General features: G+C 30.8%; 3 protein-coding genes across 7 annotated transcripts in view; 1 reads left to right on the forward strand and 2 right to left on the reverse strand.

Annotated features, from left to right (window-relative positions):
* Positions 1 to 6,040, reverse strand: part of LOC105137984 (histone-lysine N-methyltransferase EZA1) — a 12,835-nt gene extending 6,795 nt beyond the window's left edge. Inside the window, exons 1-12 of one of the 5 annotated variants that reach the window (XM_011043953.1) lie at positions 5,893 to 6,039; positions 5,456 to 5,557; positions 5,063 to 5,328; positions 4,637 to 4,795; positions 4,063 to 4,147; positions 3,782 to 3,931; positions 3,648 to 3,695; positions 3,472 to 3,543; positions 2,201 to 2,862; positions 1,678 to 1,828; positions 1,472 to 1,555; positions 1,038 to 1,258 (exon numbers count right to left, since the gene is read on the reverse strand). In XM_011043953.1, the coding sequence (XP_011042255.1) occupies positions 1,038 to 1,258; positions 1,472 to 1,555; positions 1,678 to 1,828; positions 2,201 to 2,862; positions 3,472 to 3,543; positions 3,648 to 3,695; positions 3,782 to 3,931; positions 4,063 to 4,147; positions 4,637 to 4,795; positions 5,063 to 5,328; positions 5,456 to 5,557; positions 5,893 to 5,928 (2,036 nt within the window). In that variant the 5' untranslated portion in view covers positions 5,929 to 6,039. Of the gene's footprint in view, positions 1 to 1,012; positions 1,259 to 1,471; positions 1,556 to 1,677; positions 1,829 to 2,200; positions 2,863 to 3,471; positions 3,544 to 3,647; positions 3,696 to 3,781; positions 3,932 to 4,062; positions 4,148 to 4,636; positions 4,801 to 5,062; positions 5,329 to 5,455; positions 5,558 to 5,892 lie in introns of those variants that run through there. The other 4 variants (XM_011043954.1, XM_011043957.1, XM_011043955.1 and 1 more) reach the window with 4 other exon arrangements.
* Positions 6,041 to 11,219: 5,179 nt separating this feature from the next.
* On the forward strand, positions 11,220 to 13,091 carry LOC105138012 (bifunctional 3-dehydroquinate dehydratase/shikimate dehydrogenase, chloroplastic-like). Its single transcript, XM_011043988.1, has 4 exons — positions 11,220 to 11,244; positions 12,414 to 12,487; positions 12,608 to 12,755; positions 12,886 to 13,091. Exons 1-4 carry the CDS (start codon positions 11,220 to 11,222, stop codon positions 13,074 to 13,076), a joined length of 438 nt encoding a protein of 145 aa, XP_011042290.1. The 3' UTR covers positions 13,077 to 13,091.
* A 1,573-nt stretch (positions 13,092 to 14,664) lies between these two features.
* On the reverse strand, positions 14,665 to 16,230 carry LOC105137986 (DELLA protein RGL1-like). Its single transcript, XM_011043958.1, has 2 exons — positions 15,357 to 16,230; positions 14,665 to 15,215 (listed from the first exon to the last, which is right to left on the reverse strand). Exons 1-2 carry the CDS (start codon positions 16,160 to 16,162, stop codon positions 14,690 to 14,692), a joined length of 1,332 nt encoding a protein of 443 aa, XP_011042260.1. The 5' UTR covers positions 16,163 to 16,230; the 3' UTR covers positions 14,665 to 14,689.
* Positions 16,231 to 23,968: the final 7,738 nt, after the last annotated feature.

Below are 23,968 nucleotides of genomic sequence, written 5' to 3' on the forward strand. Positions count from 1 at the left end.
ACTCCAATTAATCCTAATCAGAAACTAAGAGGTACCAAGGATGGAAATCCTGTGAATAACACTCGGTACCAGAAGTTGGTGGGAAAACTAATTTATTTATCTCACACCAAACCACATTTGCAGTCAGCATAGTAAGTCAGTTTATGCACTCACCCTATGAAATACATCTTGAGGCAGTATACCGTATCCTAAGATATTTGAAAAATACTCCAGGAAAGGGATTGTTCTTCAAGAAGAGTGAGCAAAAGACTATGGAAGCATATACAAATGCAGATTGGGCAGGCTCCGTTACCAACAGAAGACCCACATCAAGTTACTGCACCTATATATGAGGAAATTTAGTCACTTGGAGGAGCAAGAAACAAAGTGTAGTAGCACGAAGTAGGGTAGAAGCTGAGCATCGGCTATGATGCATGGAGTATGTGAGATCTTGAGGTTAAAAAAGATTCTTGAATAATTAAAAAGACCACTAGAGATGACAATGAAACTATATTGTGACAACAAGGCTGCAATTAACATTGCTCATAACCCTCTGCAGCATGATAGAACCAAACATGTTGAGATTGACAAACACTTCATAAAAGAGAAATTGGAGGGTGGTATTATTTATATGCTGTTTGTTCCAACAACACAACAAATAGCTGACATTCTTACAAAAGGATTGTTCATATCAAGCTTTGAGTTTCTCATCAGCAAGTTAGGCATGATAGATATTTATGCACCAACTTGAGGGGCAATGTTGAAGATAAGGATAGTTAATTTCTGTTTCAAATTCAAATTTAGATTTGAATAAGTTTGTTAGGGAAGTATGTTAGTGGTTCCTATTCTTGTGTTAGTGGTTCCTATTCTTTTGGCATTTCCTATCTTTATGTAATTTGGTAGATTATGATAGACTTCTACCAGCACTACTTTGGGTATAAATACCTCATGTAACGTCTATTATTAAATAAGAAAAGGATTGAGAAGCTCTTATTCTTCTTAAAAACTTTCAACTTCTGTAATCAGTAGTCACCTTATGGAAAGATACATCAACATACCCGCAATATTTCTCACAGCAAGTTCCGTTATGCAGACAAGGGCACTGCTTTCCACACATTGATTGGCATCCACAAGGTGTAAACTGCTTACATGACTGGTTTTTTCCATCAGCAATTCTTTTCCAAAATGATGGATGACCAGCAGACTTCCAAGAATACTTTAGTTTCCGTGCCCTTCCCCTCCTACGAAGTAAACGGGACCTTGTTGGCATATCTTGCTCCTACAAAAAACAAAAGGTATGGAAGAGATGGCTTTATAATGTAGAAACAACTTGTGGGATGAAAAGGCAGAACCCTACAGGAAAAGAAAATGGATATTGGTAGACCCGTATGGAATCAGAAAGAACAGAGGGAGGGAGAGAATCAGTTAACTATAACAACATATTTAAAAGCAACTGCTGAATACAGTTGGAAATCAATATTCGAATTCTCACAAATATACAAACATGATTCTCTTCCACCCTTCTTTTGTCAAGGGCAGCAATCTTTTCCTGAAAAATCATTGGCATATGCCAAATCTATGGAATACAATCACCAAGACAGACAGCAAACTTGAGATGAGTTGAGGCAGATGGTTTCCTTTACAAAGCAAACTTAAGAATATAATCCTTCCTGAAATATCATAAATCATAATGCATACCACATAATCCGTATCACTCTTCCCACTGTCTTCTAGAAATGATCTTGGGGCAACAGATCTATGAGGCATCATAGCTCCACTTTCACGCATGTAATTGGACACCTCTATACAAGTCTTTAAGCCTGAAAGTAAGTTCCTTGCAATAAGACAACTGCAAAGCACAAATCATACTTTGAGCACAACGTGAAAAATAAAGACATAAAAGTTTTGTTTGGCACAAAAGATAAGTGAAGTTACATTTGGATTTATCAAAACCAGTAAGTTAATTAGAAGAGGGATAAAAATTTCTGCTCTTTTGAAACCAACACAATTACAATATGTAACACTTGGTTAATAACAGGAATTTATAGGGTACATCCAGATTCCTAATAACTGAACATGGATTGCAAGCTTGCACTCCTGCATATCTAACAGTTTTCAAACAAACATTTGACACCTGCCAATGATAAAGGTATCTCAAGACATGTAATATTGGTATCTGCATGCAAGTGTGAAATGTTATTTAAATAGGTAAACCCCATACCTGTTTTTCCCAAATATCTCCACTCCCTTCAGATATAGTTCTTTCTCAATGGGTTTCCACTCAGATTTTCTTAAAACCCCTTCCGCTGCTCTGTCTACTAAGGATGACTGTTTTGGTCTAGGCACTCCAAAGACATCCTTTGTCCCATGCCCAACATTCTCCTCCGTACCAGAACAAAGAGTTTCAAAGGAATCATTGGTCGTCTTTTTTATGGCCATCTTAAGTTCAATTTTATCACTTGCTTTTTTAGCAGTGCAACCATGATCAGGAAATACACCTTCAGCAGCTTCATTTACTACATCCAAAAGCAATAATCTTTTCTTTTTCTTACTAAAATCCTGCATATCATCAGGAGCCTGTGATGAGCCATCAGGTGCTATATCTGTATGCTGTGGTGCTTTGCGTTTTCGCATGTATTCTTGGTTATGTATCACCATAGCAGACATATCCAGATTTGGAGCTCCGGAAGCAGGTTCCAAGTTACAAAAAGCTTCCGAAATAACACTGATCTCTTTCTCCGTGATACTTTCTTCATCTATCGTGAAGTCTACACCAGCTGGCACTTCAGCATCTGAGGCTGCTGCAGTCTTTTTTTCCTCTGTTGAGGTTGCAGTTTTAGTCTTATTAACAGATCCTCCTGGCAAGTCTTTGACAACTCTTAGCTGAAAGGCATTTACATTAATATCAGACTCACAATTTTCAATGCAGAATGTAAGAACTCCAGATGAAAAATTATAACAGCATATGCAACAGAATAGATACATTAGAAGTCATTGGTAACCATATGATCTGGCAAGTCCCTGGGGAGTGAATGAATACGTGTAATGGAAGTAGTAAATAAAGAGTGTCCACATGAACAAAAAAATGCACACACATTCTGAGAATAATAATTACCTAAAAATTTGGAGTAACAGTGTAACTTTGAGTAACTTGTTTATGTGAGCAGTACAGACAGCACAATTAGTTATCAGCTTCACATATGTAAGAAAAACTGTCTCATAATTAAGGAATAAAAAATTAAAAAATTAAAAGGAGCGCATAGGCTGTTATACCACAGAAAGTTAACCTCTCCTGTAGCCTGTTATCTGCAGTTTATAGTGATTTTTGGTACATATATGACTTCATCTGGCCTAATGTTCTTAACATTTCAAGTTCCAATTGGTTAAAAATTGATCTTGTTGACCAGAAAAGCATCCCACTGTTTATGCTGAAAGTTTAAAATAAATCAAATAAAAATTGAAGAGAATTTTCAACCAGATGAAAGAACACACCCGAAGACTACATTGATCGCTGCAAGGTTTCCGATCATCTTCATATTCAGACCAATATGACTGCTTTTCACTCTGCCAAGCAAAGCCTCCTATTAGATATAAGAACACCTTACATTAAAAAATATAAACTTTATACACACACACAGCACTCATATATAATGAAGGTTTCTACTCACTGGATTAATCAAAGTTTGCGAACAGCCATGGAGGCGGCAGTCAAATAGCTGTTCAAGATGAAAAAATCAAGGTTGAAGCAATCAAGGATTAATTCAGAAAAATTTCATCTCATGATTAGGCCAGCAATGAGTACCAAGCAACGGCGACAGAATAGGTTATCAAAAGAATCTAAAGCAGTGCTAAGGCTCTTTTCCATAGATATGCCCCTCCCAGTTACTGAATCACTAGTATCTTTGACACTTTGGTCACCACTATATTTCTCCTCAAGCGTCCTACATCGCTCCTGCAATATCAAACTCAGCAAGTAAATTAAGCAACAGGAAACCATTTTCACCAAACACATAGTAATAGAAGCAACTAATGAAGAAATCAGTTCAAAACTCAAAGCAGTTAATATAAATTCCTTTGTACTACCTGGATTTCTGTGGTGCCAACTCCAATAAACTGGCTAACAACATTCAGCACTTCCTCAGCTAATCCATGTTCCCGAGAGATCATCCTGCCAAATTTGACAGACAAAGTGTGAAGTACTTGGGACTGGTGGCAAATAATTGGTCATGAATTACAATCAGGGGTGTCATTAAGACCAAACAGATAGCATATTTTAATGTCTGCTGCTTCTGATTTAAGCACCAAAAGCTACAATTTTGATAAAAACAAGGACTTTAGAGTATGAATAACTACTATTGGTACATCCTAGAAGACCAAGAACGACAATAAGAACCAAATCTAATCAGAGTCTTACAGCTTTCAAACCACTGTTTTTAATTTTGATCTTAATATCAGTTCTTGACATATACTCTTTTGTGAAAGTTGATTAAATTTTGATCAACAGCATAGCTTTTGCTTAGGTTGCTAGTTTAACAAAAAAAAAAAAAAAAAATGGTAGAGAGCAATGGTTCATTATTAAGAATGCAATCATGCCATCCTAAATTTTAACAGGAAATTGCATTAAAAATATTTACCAAAATAAAATCAATCAGCTTACCACAAAATGCGATCTTCACCATCACAAAATTCATGTTTTTCTTCCTCTGGTTCATTGTCTTCTTCACTGTCACTACAAATCAGAGCTTCACTGCCATGTTGATCATAGTATATGCGTCTCCTGCCAACCACTGACTGGTCTTCAGCCATCCTCTGATTCCTGTGCTGCATAATTGCATACTTGAAATATAACACAAAAACAAAATCTCCATATATGAAACAATACGAGGGAGCCAACATAAATCATCAAATGTTTTGCATTAATTTCCCAACATATGGCAGGTTAAATTTCTCCAGGATCAAAAATGAATTATTGATATCGTCAAAGAACACCCAACAGGTAAATACGAACAGCACGTGTTTGCTTGCTTATTTATTTAGCACCGGGTAAAAAATGTGAAAGATGAGCAAGTACTATCTGACATACTTGTCCAAAAATATCCACGTCGTATACGGAGGTATCTTCTCTACAAACGGGAGCTTGGTACCCGTAGTGGCTGCAACTTCATGACCATTGATAACATCTTTATCACCCGATCCTTGAGCAAATCCGCCATACTTACAAAGAGGAGTTCCAATTCTCAAAGAAATCATTTTAGAAACTCCACTCTGCCCCATAAATGTTCTCGAAGTTGCTAATCTTAGCTGAGAAACATCGGCTTCAAGTTTCCTTCTGTTTTTCTCAACTTTATCCTATACAAAAAAGAAAATAATCAAACGTGAATTGCTTTCTTGTATATAATTATTGACCATGCCACGAACAAACGAACGACGATCAGATCACTAGCGACCCTTGAATACGGTAAAACTTCAGACTTACTTTTATCGAAACAACCCTTTCCGCTTGAATTTGTCTTTTAAGCTGATTCATCTTGGACGTCAGGTTTCCAACACCGTTATTTGACGGTTCTCCATCTGATTTCTGCCGATAACAACAATAATAATAAGAAAAGGTAGAAATCGAATTTATAATCAATGGAGATATTTCATAAGCATAATAGCAAGCGATTATGCATAGTTCCAAGGTGTTATCAATTAAATAATGGAAAATGAATTTATTATCAGAGCTAAACACCTCATACATTCAATAGATTGAAAAATATTAAGAGATTAAATGCATCAGAACTGATTTTCATTGTTTTTCCCAGGCGATAAGAGTTAATCATCGTAATTATGTTAATCCAGGCCAATCAATAATTATCTATCTTATACAAGGATCAAGACCTGAATTCAGAGGTCTAGAGAGAGGAAACTAACTCTGAATTTAGAGGCAGAGTCGCTTGATCTTGACATCGCTCCACTGCTCTGCGACTCTCCACGGAGAAAGCGAGTGGCGAGCAGAGGGAACGAGGGGAGAAAAAGAACAAGAAAAAAAACATGATTCGGATACGAGATTGACACGTGGTACGTGGTAAAGGCGTGGCCTACTTTGTATGAATCTTGTCCATCCTTGAGATGCCAAGTGTCCATGAAAGCCCAATGGGCTAGGTTCGTTTCGGAGCACTTTAGTATCTGTTTGGAAACTAAACAAATCACGTTTTTTTAAAATAAATTTAATTATTTTTATTTAAAATAATTTTTTTATATTATTTTATATTATTTTAATATATTGAAATTAAAAATATTTTTAAAAAACATTATTTTAATATATTTTATATTATTGAAATTAAAAATATTTTAAAAAAACATTATTTTAATATATTTTAAAATAAAAATACTTTAAATTATCATTATTATTATTATAATTTCAAAAAAACCCTTAGCATAGTGTAGTCAGCCTTTCAGCCAATCAAAAGCTTGCAAGGTATCATTTTCAATGAAATGGAAACCCACCAATGTCACTCTATTTATATTGATATTTTATTTCTTGTGTTGAGGACCTTCACATTTTGTCTTAAAAGGAAAATTCAATTTTATCATTTCCTTGAAAGCTACGTGACACTCACTTGAAAACTATTTGTAGAAACCAATAAAATATGAGGGGTTTTTACTCTATCATTCCAAAACCACTTATTTACACAAAACAAAAGCCAAGAAATAAGAGGTATTATGGGTTTTTTTGTTTTTTAATAGAGATACGCATGTCTTTTTCAAATTCACAGGGGCATGGATGTTTTTTTGTCTTTCTATAGAACAACGAAATTTCCAAAGTAATCTTACAGGGAAAAAAAAAAAGTTTTATATTCAAGGGTTTCATGGTAATTTTCTTTTTTCACAATAAAATAACAAAAATATCCTCACAATAAAAAAAATAACATTGTCTTGCAAGGATATTTTAATCTTTCTATCATGGTTTTTTTTTGTTATATTTAGCAGCAATAATAAGAGGCATTTCTGTGTGTGTATGTGTCTTTCTATATATATATATATATATAAAAATTGTTGGCATGTATTAAAGGGTTAATATTATTTATATGTTTTAGATAGTATATACAATGGTGTTTATTATTGGAGTATTGCATTCCGTAACGGTATTAAAAACATTATGAAGTCCTCTTTCAATGTGTATGGCATGTGTAAGCAATGGATAGTCAGTTCTTCATTGATGATTATTTATATTTTTTATTTTCTCTTTCCTCCCCAAAAAATATACCTTGGTCCCTTTTTTTATATATTTAAATTTCAATCTTTATTTTTTTATTTTTACTTCTTTCATAAATTTTTTATGGAATTTTTTATTGTTTTAAATTTAATCATTTATTTATTTTCTCATATATTATTTCTTTCAATTTGATCATTATTATTTTGGTTTTTAATTTTTTATCTTTATCTTTTTTGTTAAAATTTTATTAGCTTTCAATTTTATCTTTTAACCAAAGTTTATAGTATATATATATATATATATATATTGTTAAAGTTATTATTCTTTTTAATTTAACCCTCTAATAAAAGTTTTTTGACTGCCTTTTAGTTTATTGTTTGTTTTTATTTTCAATCTTATTTTTTTAATTGTGATTTTTATTTTAGATCTTTTTATTTAATTGATTTTTTTTCCTGATTTAATACTTTATTCTTTGATTTGATGGGAATTGAACTTTATGATTTTTCTATTCATAATACTTTTGATCTAATAACCAAGGTCACAAGTTTGAAAAGTTAATATAGGTTAATATTTTTTATTTAATCATTTGACATTAGTTTTTTTTTATAAAAATGAGCCATAACCCGAGTAATTTTCCTTTCATATTTTTTTTCCACTTTCATTTTTTCATTGATGCCTTTTTTAATCTCTTTTCTTTTTAAAATAAAATTTTAATTTATTTTTCAATTAAATTTCATTCTTTATGATTTTTTATTTTCTTATTTAAACTTTTTAATAGATATTTTTTCTTAGTTATTTTTTTGTTTAATTTTTGAACATATTAACCCCAGTTATTTTTTTCATAATTTTTTTTCACTTTTGATATTTTTTTATTGATGCCTTTTTTCAATTTATTTTCTTTTAAAAATAAAATTTTAATTCATGTTTCGATTAAATTTCATTTTCTATGATTTTTTATTATGCTTATTTGAACTTTTTTAATGGATTTTTTTTTATTTTGTATGTGTTTAATTTTTTAAAATATTATTCTGATTCATCTATAAATAATTTTTTATTTTTTGTTTAGATCCAATTTATTTTTAAAAAATAAAAAATATTATTGTTTATGATATTTCTAATGCGTGCAATTTTGCATTATAATTTTTTCATCTTTTATTTTATCTAATCAATTTATTATATATGTATGTTTCAATTATTATTTGATTGAATATAAGTTTTATTTTTATAAAAATAATTTGATAAATATAATCGAGTAAATATTTTATATTATGAAATCAAATATCTTGATCTATATTTGTCTCTTTATTTTTTTAATTTTTTAGTTACCATTAATGATTTTTTTTTCATTTATTTACATTACTAGCTCTTGATTTATATAATCATGTGCTTGCATGGGATTTTTTATTTACATTTATAAATTTTTTTATATTAAAAAACATGTTGGTAAAACCTATATATCCAATGTTTTTATTGAAAAAAAATAAAAAGATATATATAACCTAAGTGAGTAACTAGTGATATATTATTTGGAATAGCTTACAAAAATGGGAAATAAATTACTTGCTATGCTTTTATTTTTTTTTTCAATATTTAAGAGTAATTTAAGATTTTTTTGTAGATCACTCAAGACTAAGTTTTTATTTAAAAAAAATCAAAAATGCGATTTCATGTTGACTTAGTGTATTTAACAAAAAAAAAAGTAAATTCTTTTAGATATTAGCTTTAAGATAAGAAGAAAAAAAAATAGAATTACAAACAACATTGTTAAAATATCCTAATCATGAAAGACATCTAATATTTATTTTGCAATACGGTGAGATAAATGATTGATGTTGTACTGGAATTGAAATGCATATGCCTATAAAGTAATCCAATTTTTCATTTTATAACATGAAAGAAAATTCTATATATTGACATATACAGTGATCATATAATCATAACATACATAAGAACATGTTTTCGATTTTTACCCAGCTAAACTTAAAAACATATAACTTAAAAGACAAGGATAACATAGATTATGAGACCTATAATGTAGGATGTACTAAAATAGTAAGAATCGAGAGTTTGTTATGCTTTCCAGGAATAAAAGATGTTAGATCTATAGTTCCTAAAACAAAATAGAACATATAAATTTAGAAAAAAAGGAAATGATTTTTGCTAATATTGAAAATTTAAATTACATGAAGTTTTTTAAATATCCTATCAAAAAAATTACCTTGAACATCATCATCAATGTCAGCTTGTATTCAACCATTTATGGGTTATGAAGAAGCATCATCAACATGAAAAGAATAGAAGACAACAAGAGATCTAGTATATGGTTTGAGTGTAGGATGGAGATTTGGGTTGGAGAAAGGTAATTTAATCTAAATGATTGCAATGCAGAAATTATAGGTCCTATAAGTTAAAAAGTGTGGTTCATGGTTAGCCAATCAACTTCAATTTTATGGTTTCAAATGAACATAAAAATTACCATGTAAACAAACACTAGAGGATGTTTGGGAGTGTAGCAACAGTTACTTTTCAAAGTACTTTTCATTCCAAAACATATTAAAATAATATTTTTTTATTTTTAAAAATTAGTTTGACATCAACACATCCAAATGATATGAAAACATAAAAAATATATTAATTTAAAGCAAAAAAATAAAAAAATTCAAAATTTTTCAAAAACACTTTCTAATCACAAGGTCAAACACTACCTAGGAGTGTGGTTGCAATTGCTTTTCAAAATGTTTTTCATGCTGAAACGCATCAAAATGATATTTTTTTTATTTTTTAAAAATTATTTTTGAAATCAGGGCATCAAAACAATCTAAAAGAAACAAAAAAATTTAACAAAAAAATTAATTTTTTAGAAATGCAAATTACCTGTGTTTTCCAAACGTCGTGCATATGGAAATATTTATCTTAAAAGTTAAAGGAATTTGCATCAATAATCTTTCTTTTTATTAAAGTGTGGATTTAATCAAGCCTGGACTAGTTTGAAAATTCCAAAGCCATCGGAGTAACATGTTGGTCCTTGTGGCCTTAATTAAACTAAAAGGGAAAATTTTATGTCCCTAGTTATTTGCTTTTGAGTGAGGGAATAACAGAGGGGTATATGGTGCATTATCTAGATTAGTATTGGATCACAGAATTAGTTTTTAGTCATTTTTTCTATTTGGTATTATGATGTATTGTATTTATTAAAAGATTTTTTAATTTAAAAATATAATAAAAATATATTTTTTAAAAATGCAAGAAGAAGAAGAAGATTAGAGTCAGTCTGAGTTAACCTGCTAACCCCACCATCATGGATATAAGATTGAGATAACTCTATAAAAAGAAAAGTAAAAAAAAAAAATACGAGAACTAATTCCCAATAAATCAAATAATGAAGAATAAAATTAATTTTTTTTTTAAAAAAAGACCTAGAAAGACCAAAATTAACTCTTATTATCTTTCAAAGCTCATGATCTTAGTCATAAGTTTGGGATTAATATCGTAAAAGACAAATTTTAAAAAAATAAAGCAAAATTCTTAATTAACAAAATGCTTAAAGATAAAATTAAAAAAAAAATACAATTAAAAATATATTTTTTAAAAAAGGCAAATAGCAATAAAAAGAATGGAGATTAAATTTAACTTAAAAATAAATAAAAATCAAATACTGAGAAATAAAATTAAAAATAAAATTCAATTAAAAAAAGACTAAAAATAAATAATAATTAAAAGAATAAGGATCATATTTAATATACAAATTAAATAAAATTAAATAATGAGTGACAAAATTAAAGAAAAATAAAATAAAAAAAGATAAAAATAAATAAAACAAATAATAATTTAAAAAATAAGGATCAAATTAAATAAAAAAACAAATTATCAAAACCTTTATATCTTGGTAAAGAGTAAAAAGAAAAAAAAAGAAAAAAGAAAAAAAAAAGGTTCAATAGAGCCTCCCTGCTACTTTGCCATATATATTTGCTTAACCATCGTGAAGATCATAGCAGGGCACTTCCTATACTACTGTAAAACATTGGTGTTTAAACATTGGATGATGCTACACATACTGCCCGAAGAGTGTATGTGTTACCCACGCGCTGACGTGTAAGTTACTTTTTTTTTATCTAATACTATTTATTTTAATTAAATTATGAAATCACCCCTAGCTGAACTTAATTATAACAAATAAATTAAACTGAAAAAATAAGAACATCCCTAAGACCTATCTTTATATTTTTCTTATTTAAGTGTAATTAAATCATTTAATTGTTCTAAAAAACAAAAGGATTAAAAAGTCCCTAAACCCTAGTTAATATTTTTTGATTTTAAAAGTATTTAAGTTATTTTTTTGTACTAAAAAATAAAATAAAAAATTATTTATTTGAATCAATTTGATAATGACCAATAAATTATGTGAAAAATACCTTATTATCCTCACTAACGAGGCCATTGATTTTTGTAGAGAAAGACAAAATTAAACTATCATTACACTATCCTTTAAATTTTTTTAATTCAGATTTGAATCACTAAATGTTTAAACCTGACCTAAATATATTACGTTACGAGTTCAGTTATTTTCCGGACAAAAGAAAAAACTCAATTATTATTTTAAATTAAAGGAAAAAAATATCCTAACTATTATGTAGTTTACTTAATTTTACACCTTGTATTTATTATTTTAAGAATTACAAAATTTTATAAATTCATAAGTTTTTACGTGATATAAAAAGAATCCAAGTATTTACAAATTTGATATTATATTTCAATGTCTGAAGAACCCTGGTACATCGAGTCAAGGAAGAAGCCATTATAAAAAATTCAAGCACTCGCGCATCATTAAGAACAATCAACATTAGGGCTCCAATTATGCATTCGGATTGCAAGTTCCGTTCTGTTCCCTTTCCATTATTCCTTGCAAGACCCCTCCCTTTGGTTATCTGTTGGCCATAAGATTCTGGCTTTTCCACCACGCCCGTAACAAGAAGAGCAAGAACCTCAGGAACAAAAACCTCATATCGAACCACAAAACAAGCAGGAAGTAAGCCTTCAGGTTCAAACAAAAAGAAGAGATTTTGAATTGTGGGTTTTTCACTTCATGATCTCGAGTTTTACCTGTATTTTTGTCTCGGGTCATTTCGGATGTCATGCTCAAAACCACGAGTAGCAGGGCCGAGTCCTCTTCTTTCCATATCACTGCTTCCAGAGGCTTCAATGCTATTGAATTCGCCAACATTTGGATAACTGATAGGTTATAATACAGACTGTGAGGGTTCAATAACTGCAATTGAGGATGCTTTGAGAGGTACTGACATTACTTCCTCAGTTCTGTATGACAGTATCTTTAGAAGGTTGTATACGTTTTTAAAGTGACTGTAAATACTTAGTTATAGCTTATCAGATCTGGTTAGTGATGTTTGTGCTTTGGTCATGTGAATATCACAGATCACGAAATGCGTCAATGGCAGATCCTTAAATTCTCCGTTGGCTGGGAAACAGTTTGTGGTAGTTGGTGCTGGCGGTGCTGGAAGAGCAATTGCAGTTGGAGCTAAGAGTAGAGGAGCCCGTGTAATTATTTTCGACATCGATCTCGGTTGATCCACTGTCATTTTCTTTTTTTTCCTTGAAGTAGTATGCTGATTAGTTCCTTATGAACTGGTAACATAAGAAATTCAAGAGCATCTAAAACGTTCTTCATCTCCTTCTCATGTTTTTCCAAAAAGAGAGAGCAAAGAGTCTCGCTCGAGCTGTTTCTGGTGAAGCTCAACATTTTGAAAGTCTAGCACATTTCCAGCCTGAGAATGGGGCAATCCTTGCAAATGCAACACCGATAGGAATGCATCCGAGTACAGATCGAATTCCCGCGGCGGAGGTTCTCTCCGCTTCATATTCTCTCCACTTCATAACAAGCTAGAACTTATCTGCAGACATAGCCCTGGTAAACACATCTACAGGCTGATCACTGGAGTTGATGAGATCCAGATTTATCTCTTTCTTATTTACATTTCACGAATAAATTGATGACGCAATTCAATGTGTTTTGATCTTGCATGGAAGACAGGATTATTAGTCATAGCTATAACTGATATATTATCACATAGAATGATAGTAGGATAGGAAGCTTTCTTTTGCAAATGTATTTAGCCTCAGCGGATAATAATGAAACAGAACTTTGCTTCCTTGAACTCCATGAAATCACATTTGATCCTATACAAAATACATATCCTAATGTGCTTTTCCTTCCACCATAGCTTCCAGCCTAATCACTGTCTGTAAAACCAATCAGCTTGTTGTCTTCTTGTTTCTTGTACGTAATACCATAATCTTTGTTTCCCTAAGATATCTCAATTTTTTTTTCTGTTAATTCAAAGTGAAGTTTACTTTATATATATAAATCTTGACATTATACTCGTAGAAAAGACTATATCAAGCCTTGTATTTGTAAGATAAACCAGACAACCAACAGGACTATAAAAAATCTTTGAGTCCACCTTCTTAGCACCATCATTCTGTTGCATTTTTTTCCTTTATTGCCATGGGAGTTGCAACTGGTTTACAACTTATCATGTTAATTTTCTTAAGCAGGTTTGCAACATACTTGAGAAATAAAAATCTCCTCCGATGATTGTTTCAGTTGAATACCAAGGACGCATCTTAAATCTGTCATCTCATACTCTTTCATCATTGCCTTCTTAAATTCTACAACCATCTCTGCATCAAGACCTGCACATATCAGATCATCAACCATCATAAAATCTCCTCTTCTTTTCTTCACATAAAATAATGGTTTAAATTGACATATTTCAAAACTATTTTGATGAAAATAAAAATCAATCTTGCTATTTCATGCTCTTGGTGCTTTCTTTAAACTGTAAAGAACCTTATAAAGTCTATAAACTTTGTTTTCTTTTCCTTCTGATGTTTCCATTCTAGCAACAGGTGCAAATATTTATGTGAAATCTACTTCATTCTTGAAAAGGTTTATGGTGTTGTTTAGTTTGTTTTTCTAATATAATATATAATGGATAAATTTAATTATATTGATCCATTTGATTTCTTATGTGAAAATTACATTGTAAGATGGGATAAGATGAGGGTTCGACATGACAAATTTAGTGTTTTCTTTTTTTTGATAATTTAGAAATAATATTATTAAGATCATTAAAAGTTCACTTCTTGTTATACATACTATTATTAGAAGGTTCGACGTGAAAACAAATTTATCTTAACAATATAATTGCAATTGATTACTATTTCCTCGCTAAAAGGTGCAATCCTCATGAGCTAAAGGATTCTACACTCTGGGAATTGGGGATTTGCAACTGTTTAATGGCATACTTTCGTATTGGTACAGAACAGTAAGGAATTCTTAAGAGGAAGCCAACATTTTCCCTTAGATATGGGGGCAGAGAGAAACCTTGTGATGAGATTTTAGGGAATAGAAACCATTTTATTCAGTTCGAATAATACACTTGAAATTAATAACCTTCAATCTAAAGAGTGCACGTAGCTACTACAAAAGCAGTCTCAGAATTTATAATTTGCCAACGAACTCCATAGTCTCTCTCTAGAAAACTTCCACGCTGAAAGGGAATGCAATGGTGTTCCTTTCCACCCAAGAATCAGGCACTTGCCATTCTTTTCAATAGTACATAAACTGCCACAAGGAAATTGCTTTGGAATCAAGCCAGCTTGGTACAAGGATGAATCACCAAATCCTACTTCCACCATTCTAAATCTTGAGAAAAATGCCCTCCATACATCCATCTTCACACTTCTAGCAATCCTGTCTGTGCCCTCCATTGTCACAATATTTTCGATCCCATTAGAGAAGGTTGCTTCAGTTATCGTTCTGTGCTCAGTGTTCTGTTTCAGGCAAGTATCAAGGCAATCGAAATATGCACTATAAAAGAACAGTGCTTCAATGAAACGATTCACAAATGTTGGTGAGTTATGATTCGCTTCAACTTCGCCGACGATCATTATTGAAGGATTAAGATTTTTAATCACTCTCATCAAATTTTCCAAGCAAGCTGGCCTTGAGAGCATGGTCCTGAGTATCATGTTAGCGACAACAACAATGGCTTCATCAGCTGCAGTTTCAAATAGCTCCTCTTTGATTTCAGACATGCACGATACCTGTATTGGCTTGAAAGTGAATGGGAAGTTCATGTACCTAGCAAAGATTTCTAACCTCTTACCTGTCTCCTCTATCTTTTGTATGCCTCTCAAGCCAACGGCAGTTATCTTAAGATGGTCTAGCCGGCGTTGACGATCCGCAAGAGCTTGCATCAAGGCTGTCCATTGAACTCCACTCCTGATTTCGAGGTCAATCAAATGGATCTTTCTTGCTGATCCAACATTTTCAATTATTGCTTGGATCGCTGTGAGTTGCATTACCTGATTAATAGGAACATTCTGATGCAGGCTAAGGTGAGCTAGGTGTGTACTTAACCCGTGAGGAGTTTCACAGTTCGGTTTTCCCTTCATTTCCTTTGGAATGAATCTTCCTGTTGCCTTATGAATCCTCTCTTGAAGAGCTTCTGCAAAGGAGTACACAACTCTCTGAAGTGGATTGGATCTCTCGGATGCAACCATTTCACAACGGCTGAGCAATCTGCTAGCACGATCAAATTGTTGGTCGCCTACCTTCTCTGCCGTGGCTAAAAGAAGGAGAGTGAGTTCTACATCCCTTGTTTCTTCCTCGGATAGGCCTGAGAGTGCATAACCAACAGGGTGCATGAGCATGAAGAAATCATCATATCTTTGGTCTGAGAATTGTATGAAACTAGATCCAGCTACCCTGATGATCTCCTCAGTTGACAGTTTCTTTCGAGTGCTGAAGCAAGTTTCATCGCTAGCACCGCCAAGCTGGTTGCATTCAATTTCTTTCCCACTTCCATACTTGCGTAGGAGTTGTAGAGATGATGACAGAGCTGGTGTGTATAGCGTTTCTTTACTATTTTTGGCAATACTCTCAAGCCTTTTGATTTCCTGCATTGGTTGTGCTGGTGCTGGGAAACAAGAACCAAGGAAATCATCTAATGTCAAATAACTCGATTTGGATGGCGATTGTTGCTGCTGGGGCTGCTGCTGATCTCTAAAGAAATTAAGCCCCTTATTCTCTGTGTTATCTTGATAAGAACAATATTCAGAACATAAAGGATAAACCTGTCCCAAGTCTTCCATTGAAAATAAACGGCCTTTCTCTCCTTCGATCATTAATCCCTCTTTCTCATAACCTTCAATATGACTATACCCACCTTGGACTCCACTGAGTCAAATGAGGCATTTGCCATCTCAGAGTGGAGTTGCTAATTGACAAACTCGCACTCAGGTGAGACCATATGCTTATCTAATCTAATGAAAGCATAAACAATATGGTAATGCTTGGAAACCTGAATTCATTACATATATTAATCATCGTAAAATCCGACTATCTAATGGTAAGGACTGTGATATTGATGATGATATAGTGAAAAAACCAGCACGGCCTGCTTAGTCGTGGTATGTGTAAGCTGGTCTGGACATCCATGTTAATCTAAAAAAAAAGATAGTATATTTTGAGATATCGTTATTGCTAAATCTAATGTAAAGAGCCAAGCGGATGACAATGGTGAATTGTATCAAGGCAGTCGATCCAAATATCCTAAGAAGTTCAGCCGTGCAAGTGTAGACAATAATGGAACGAATTAAACAAAGAAGAGTTGAATTTCGTCATCGGGAAAAATTCAGAATAGAATAATCACAGCTTTATAAGACAAATGAAAGAGTTATCAGTGAAGTACAAAGCTGCAATCAAAAATTAATTTCCGGCCAATATGTCAGGTGGGGCTGGGGGTAACCTTGCCAGCTGCCAGGGTGAAAATAATAAATGGTAATTCATCCATGCATATGCATCTAGACAAATAAATCCAGAAATCCAGGCAGGTAGTATTATTTCAGCGGCTTAGTAGTTAAAAAATAATATAAATTATATTTTAATATTTTATTTAATAATTTATATTTTTAAGTTGAATTAATATATGCAACCATCAATGTCTATGATGCAATTACCTTGTATTAGAGACGTTTGCAGCGTGGAGGATGAATTATATCATTAGTAGAAATATCTCGTGTGGTTTTCTGAACAGTATGAGAATTTCTTGAAAATCTTGGGAGGCCTAATTATAAATTTCAAGTCTAATATGAAAGGATGCCTCAACAATGACTAAAATGAAGTTGATTTTGTAAATCAATTAATCAGTTCCACCAAGTTTTCTATCGGTGTTTATTTTCCGGTATAAAGAACTTATAGTTTTACCACCATCTCGAAGGTGGTATGGGAAATGGATCGTGGCTATTTGCGAAGACTTATAACTCAATTCTTGCATATTTCTCGTTTAAGAAATAAAATAAGATATTATGTTGAGATCCCGGCATCCAAAACAAAATACACCATCTAAGAGAACATCTAAAATAAAAAATAAAATACATAAAAATGTATGTAGTTAATTAAAATTTAGCTACAGCCACGATCAAATATAAAAAAAATTTATTAAGTAATTCTTATTTTTTTATTAATAAGAATAATCATCTAATATTCTTATAAATATCTCACAATGTTTTTTAAAAAATTCCTTTCCTTCACTCTTGTGTTTCTTTCTTGTATGTGATGTATCGAAAGGCATGTGCTGCCTTTTATTTATAGGTTGACATCCTATCCTCTCCTAGAAAAGACAAATGGTGCACCAAAAGTTGTCAATTATTGGGCAACTTTTAGTGCTAACCATTAGGATGAGATGATATTAAATAGAAGGTAGGCTCCACATTTTCCGCTTTAAAACTTTGATTATTAATCATGTTTTTATATTTGATAATATGTGATTCTTCTAACCTTTTTATACTTATCATCTTCATGCTATTTATATTTTTGTTAGGTCATAGGATGATCTATACCATATGTACTTATCACTATAATTAGTTTGGTCAAAGCATTCACTAGGTTTTCCTTAATGTAAATCTTTTCTTCAGGTGTGAATCTTCTCTTGTTTGTGTCCAAGATCCTCTACGAGTCTTCTTAGCCATATTATTTATTTACAAGGTTGGGTAGCTATCATGTACTCGGTTTTTATTGTGGATAAAGCTACAATAGTTTATAATTTAGAGACTCAGCTCACAACTCCTACTACAATGTGAACACAAAGTTTGAAGCAAATTTTCTTTTCTCAAAGTCACTTGTAAAATCTAAATCAATGTAACCTCTAATAATAAATTTTGATTCTCTATAAAATAATATAGTATTTAAGGTACCCTTTGTCATGACCTGATTCCTAAATCCATAATTGACGTATTGACAAGGTTCCCCTTCAAGGTTCCATACCTATGCGAATCTAAACTTACATATAAACTTATCCTTCAAATTACTCAATATGAGTTCAACGTAGCACTAATAAAAAAATTAACTTTATTATATAATTTGATTGTTTTAATACAAGAGTTAATATAAATTCATAGTTATGGAGCACTAACTAGACATAAGAAAAAATGCAATTTACAACCGAAAGTGCAATTTCTGAAAGTCCAATAAAATGACCTACTAACAAGCTAAAAATCTAAAAAGATAAATAATGAGATGATGAGTTTAGTAACTCGGTGAATAGATAACGTTCAATACACATATGAGGTAATACAACAATTATAATATATATAAAATTATGACTCTATATTCTTATAAGAAGGTTTCTTAAATAGGCCATAACAAGAATATTATAAGATAAAGCTCGTCATAAAATCAAAATGCAATGAGTATGAGACTCCGTACTGTAAGATGATTATTCTACATAGGTTGGTGACTTCCCTAACCAACTAGAGTTTAGATACAATATGCACAAAGACTAACATTACCTTATTAGCATAGATATTTTAACTGGCATATCATAGATTCATAATCATAATCAAATAAACATATTTATATCTTAAGGCTCAACTCATGACATCAATCAAATGAGGAGCTATCAATTTAGAAGTCAATTCGAAATATATATTAGTTCATATTAAGAATTCAAATTAAACAATTGATCATGCTTTATCGTAACAAGAATAATAATTAACATATATATATATATATATATATATATATATATATATATATCAAGAAGCATGATTCAATTCATGTTAACAACTCAAATATTTATAATATTATATATATAAAAAATTATCCACTCTCCTAACTCAAAAGCAAATAGTACTCAAAAACAGATATTGAGGGAAATCTTACTAATGTCCCGCTGGTAGAATATCAGGATTATCTGAATACAAAGAAGACATATTCAAAAATGACACTAAAGAATATAAAATCTATTTAATACACTTAACTAAGGATATATTCTATAACCCTATATGTTTTTAAACTAAACTAGTAATTTTTTCTAAAAACCAAAAATTAAACGGTTTTTTCAAAATCTAATCCATAATAAAACAAATAATAAGACTTGATAATAATTCACTAAATAACCCTAATTTATTCACCAACTAATCTAAAAAATTTAATATTACAACTAGGGACCAATCTGGAATTTTTCATATTTTTAAGGGTCAAATTGTAACTTTGTTAAATTGGAGGATCTAACTAAAAATATCATAAATTCATGACTATAGTAGATTTATATCCATAATTCATCCTCAGTTATGTCTAGAATCTCTAATTATGCTCTAGGGATTTATATCCATAATTCATCCTCATTTATGTCTAGAATATCTAATTATGCTCTAGGGACCGTTCTGGGATTTTTCAAAAATTTTAGGATCAAATTGTAATTTTTGTCAAATAGGAGGACCAAATTGAAAGTGTTAAAATTTCAGGGATTTTTCAAAAATTTTAGGGTCAAATTATAATTTTTGTCAAATAGGAGGACCAAATTGAAAGTGTTAAAATTTCACAACTATAATTGAATTCTGCCCATAATCCATCTTTTATTCTGTTCAGAATCTTGGAATATGCTTAAGGGACCAATCTATAATTTTTCAAAATTTAGGGACTAAATTGTAATTTTTATAAATTGAGGGACCAAACTGACTTTTCATCATCTTTAACCTCAAACCTAGAATTTCCACAGATTACCTACTGTTATTTGCTTATATCTAACATTAATTCACCATTCAAACAAAATCATAACTCAAAATCATCATCTTTATTTACAATCTTCCATAATCAACTAAATAAATAATTACCCATAATAATTAACCCATAACATTCAAATCAATTTATCAATAAACCTAAAACACAATCTTCAAAACCCTATCATTTATCAAAATAGAAATTTAAAGCCTAAAGAACATATATTTGTATATAATTTTATATTTAAACTTATTTTCTCCAACTCTCTTTTCCTTCCATTATCTTTACCTCTTTTCTCTTCTTCTTCTTCCCCTTTTCTTCTATTCTCCCATTATTTTTTCACTCTAATTTTAGTTCTATCTATTTTTTTCTATTTATACTTATTATATTTATTTAATTACCACACTACCTCTTATTCATTTATACCCACTCTTTAAGCCTCCAAAGGCTTTGTTGCCTTTTCCTACTCATTTTATTTCAAAACATCACACCCTTAATGTATCTTAAGATCCACTCAATACTATTCAAATGCTCTCTACCATGATTTTTCATGTATCAACTAACTGTTCCACTACTTATGAAATGTCTGGTCTTGTATATATCATGACAAACATTAAACTTCTCACTACTAATGCATACAGTGTTCAAGACATCTCTATCCTCTCTGCTTCATTACTAAAATACATACTTGATGATACTTTGAAGTTAATAGGATATGAGATTGAAATTGGCTTACAATCTTACATGTTGAAGTATAAGAAGATTTTTTTTAAATAATTTTTTTTGTGAAAGCTAAATCTCCCTTTTACTTTTGTCTCTATAAGTTTGCATCCCTAAAATCTTGTTTGTTAGTTCTAAACCCTTCATATCAAACTCTCTAGCCAATAGTACATTTAATTCTTAGACTTATTCTTTATTGAGGCCTACTACTAACATGTCATCTATGTACAATAAAAAAGTAATTAAAACATCATCTTCTTCAAACCTTTTATAATACATATAATAGTCTAAATAGAGTTTGTTATACCCAAAGCTAATTATGAAGGCATCAAATCTCTTGTATCAACACCTAAGTGTCTGTTCGAAACTATATAAAGATTTTTTTAGCTTACAAATCAAGTTCTCTTTGACTATTTCAACAAAAACCTATAGTTGAAACATCTATATTTCTTCTTCAAGTTTTCCATAAAGAAATATAATTTTCATATCTAACCGCTCTAAATAAAGATAAACAATAATTAAATCATTATTAACTTGACTAATAATATCCTAACAGACTATCTAGTCTTTGATGATGTTGTAACCGTTATCTTGAAAGAAGAAAATAAGTGTAAGAACAAAGGAGATAAAAGTAACAATTCACACCAAATATAGATATTATTAATGTTAAGAGGAAGACCAATGAAGTGTGGATCTAGTGGGAGCTAAAGGCAAGGAAGAAATAAATAAAAAAAGTAAAAGACTGTGAAATGCTACAATTGTGGTAAAAAAGTGCACTATATAAGAGACTACTAGTATAAAAAGGTATAAAGAACAACCCTAATGTAACATCCCCTTATACTTAGGTATAAATTCCATGTAATAAATCTAAAATCAGTGTAAATTATATATATATATATATATATATATATATATCATGATTTAAGAATTTGTCTCCCTTATATTGGAAGATATAAAATTATCGACTGAACCTATTATACTTTAATAAATAGTTAATTTATATTCTAATTGTTATCTAATCTTCTTGGACTCATCACATCATATCAATCATTTTTTGCATCACTCATTACATCTCAAGAACCCTAATTCAAAAATTGCTAATTTTGCATAAAATCATTAAACACTTGTTCAAATCAATATGAAAGAGTTTTGAACACCTTAACTAGTTGCTAAACGTAGTTTAAAAGTCAACTCATCAATATTTTTCCCAAGCTTCTCTCTTTTTCTCTTCTCCATTTACTTTTTCACTCTAATTTAAATTTTCTTTTCCTTAACCTCTCTAAATTTATAGGGTAATTGTGTTTTTCTCTCTTAAAACACTCTCTTTTTACTCTTAACCATCACTTTCTAGTTATTTAAGGTGAAAGAAAAGAAGAGAAAATGACTTGGGTTATAATAAAGACAATAATCAAAATGGTCTAACCATTTTATATAAATCATTCTTATCATTTCTCAAAATGACTAGATCGTTTTTGTTACTAGAAAAAAATATGCCTATTCGACCAAAAACTATTCTTCTTTTATCTTCTTGTCTTTATTATATTATTGTTTTTAATTTATCTTGAGGTTTACACTTGATTCATCGAAACCTCAGTGACGTTTTGCAAACACTTTCGATGATAAATAAGTTTTATATAGTAAAGTAGTGACAGTCTCTGAAGATAGAATACAACTTACTGAGATTTGGTTAATGAATTCAAGAGCAATAAGTAACATGACTCCTTGCTGAGATTGGTTCCATACATATAAACCTATCTTTAGAGGTTTGGTGTTTGTAGGTAATGATCATGCCTTAAAAATTGTTAGCATTGGCATCATCAAACTAAAGATGTATGATTGTTCAATTCATATTATTTTAGAAGTATGACATGTGAAAGACTTGAAGAAAAATCTTTTATCTATGAGATAATTTGATAGTTTTGATTGCAAGACTTGTATAAATAATGGCATTATGAAAATTATCAAAGGGGCGTTAGTGGTATTAAAGGCAAGAAAAATAGCCATAAACTTGTTTATGTTAATGAAATATATATATATATATATATATATATATATATATATCAAATGCATCTGTCATTTCTATAAAAAAATAATAATAATGATATGCTAGGTCATATGTCATAAGAAGGTATTCCCTAGGTTTGCAAATGTTTCTTTACCTTTTATGAACATTTTATATCCATGAAAGGAGTCAATTACTTTGTATCATTCATCGATGATTTCTTCAGGAGATGTTAGGTGCATCTAATCAAAAGTAAGGCAAATGTGCTTTTAATTTTTAAATCTCTTAAAGTGTTAAAGGATATATAATGGAAGAGAATATACTAACAATGAATTTGATAACTTTTGTTAACCATATAAGGTATCAAAAGATAATTCATAACAACAAACACTCCACAATAAAATGAAGTGACATAACAGATGAAAATAACTTTATTAGAAAGAACAAGAGCAATGTTGAGAGTTGTAGGCTTATGAAAGTCATACCAGGCAGAAGCAGTCAAAACCATCTATGATGTGATCAATCAATCTCCATCAATTGCAATTGATCTAAAGACACTAATAGAGATATGGGTTGAAAAGCCAGCTGATTATTCTGATTTATATATATTTGAAAGTTTTGTGTGTGTGATGTACAATACATAAAAAGTTAGCAAACTAGATTCAAAATCCAAAAAATATATATCCTGTTATATGTTAAGATAGTTGTTGTAACCCAAATTTGGACCCTTTTGTTGTTTAATTTAATGATAAAGGGGTTAAAATCTAAAATTAAAAGACTAGGGGTGTGAATGCAAGAATTCATAAAATTTAAGGACCAGATTGAAAATGATTATTCCTAGCTAAAAAACAACGTCGTTTCAATTAAGCATTGTTCTTCATCTTCAAGAACCTAAAGCCCGCTTGTAAAGAAGAGAAAGAATGTGAAATGCCAACATCCTAGTCCTGTAAGAAAACAAAGATTAATCCCAATCCTCATGAAAATC

This window comes from Populus euphratica, unplaced genomic scaffold, assembly GCF_000495115.2.
Source record: "Populus euphratica unplaced genomic scaffold, PopEup_1.0 scaffold173.1, whole genome shotgun sequence".
Lineage (NCBI taxonomy): Eukaryota > Viridiplantae > Streptophyta > Magnoliopsida > Malpighiales > Salicaceae > Populus > Populus euphratica.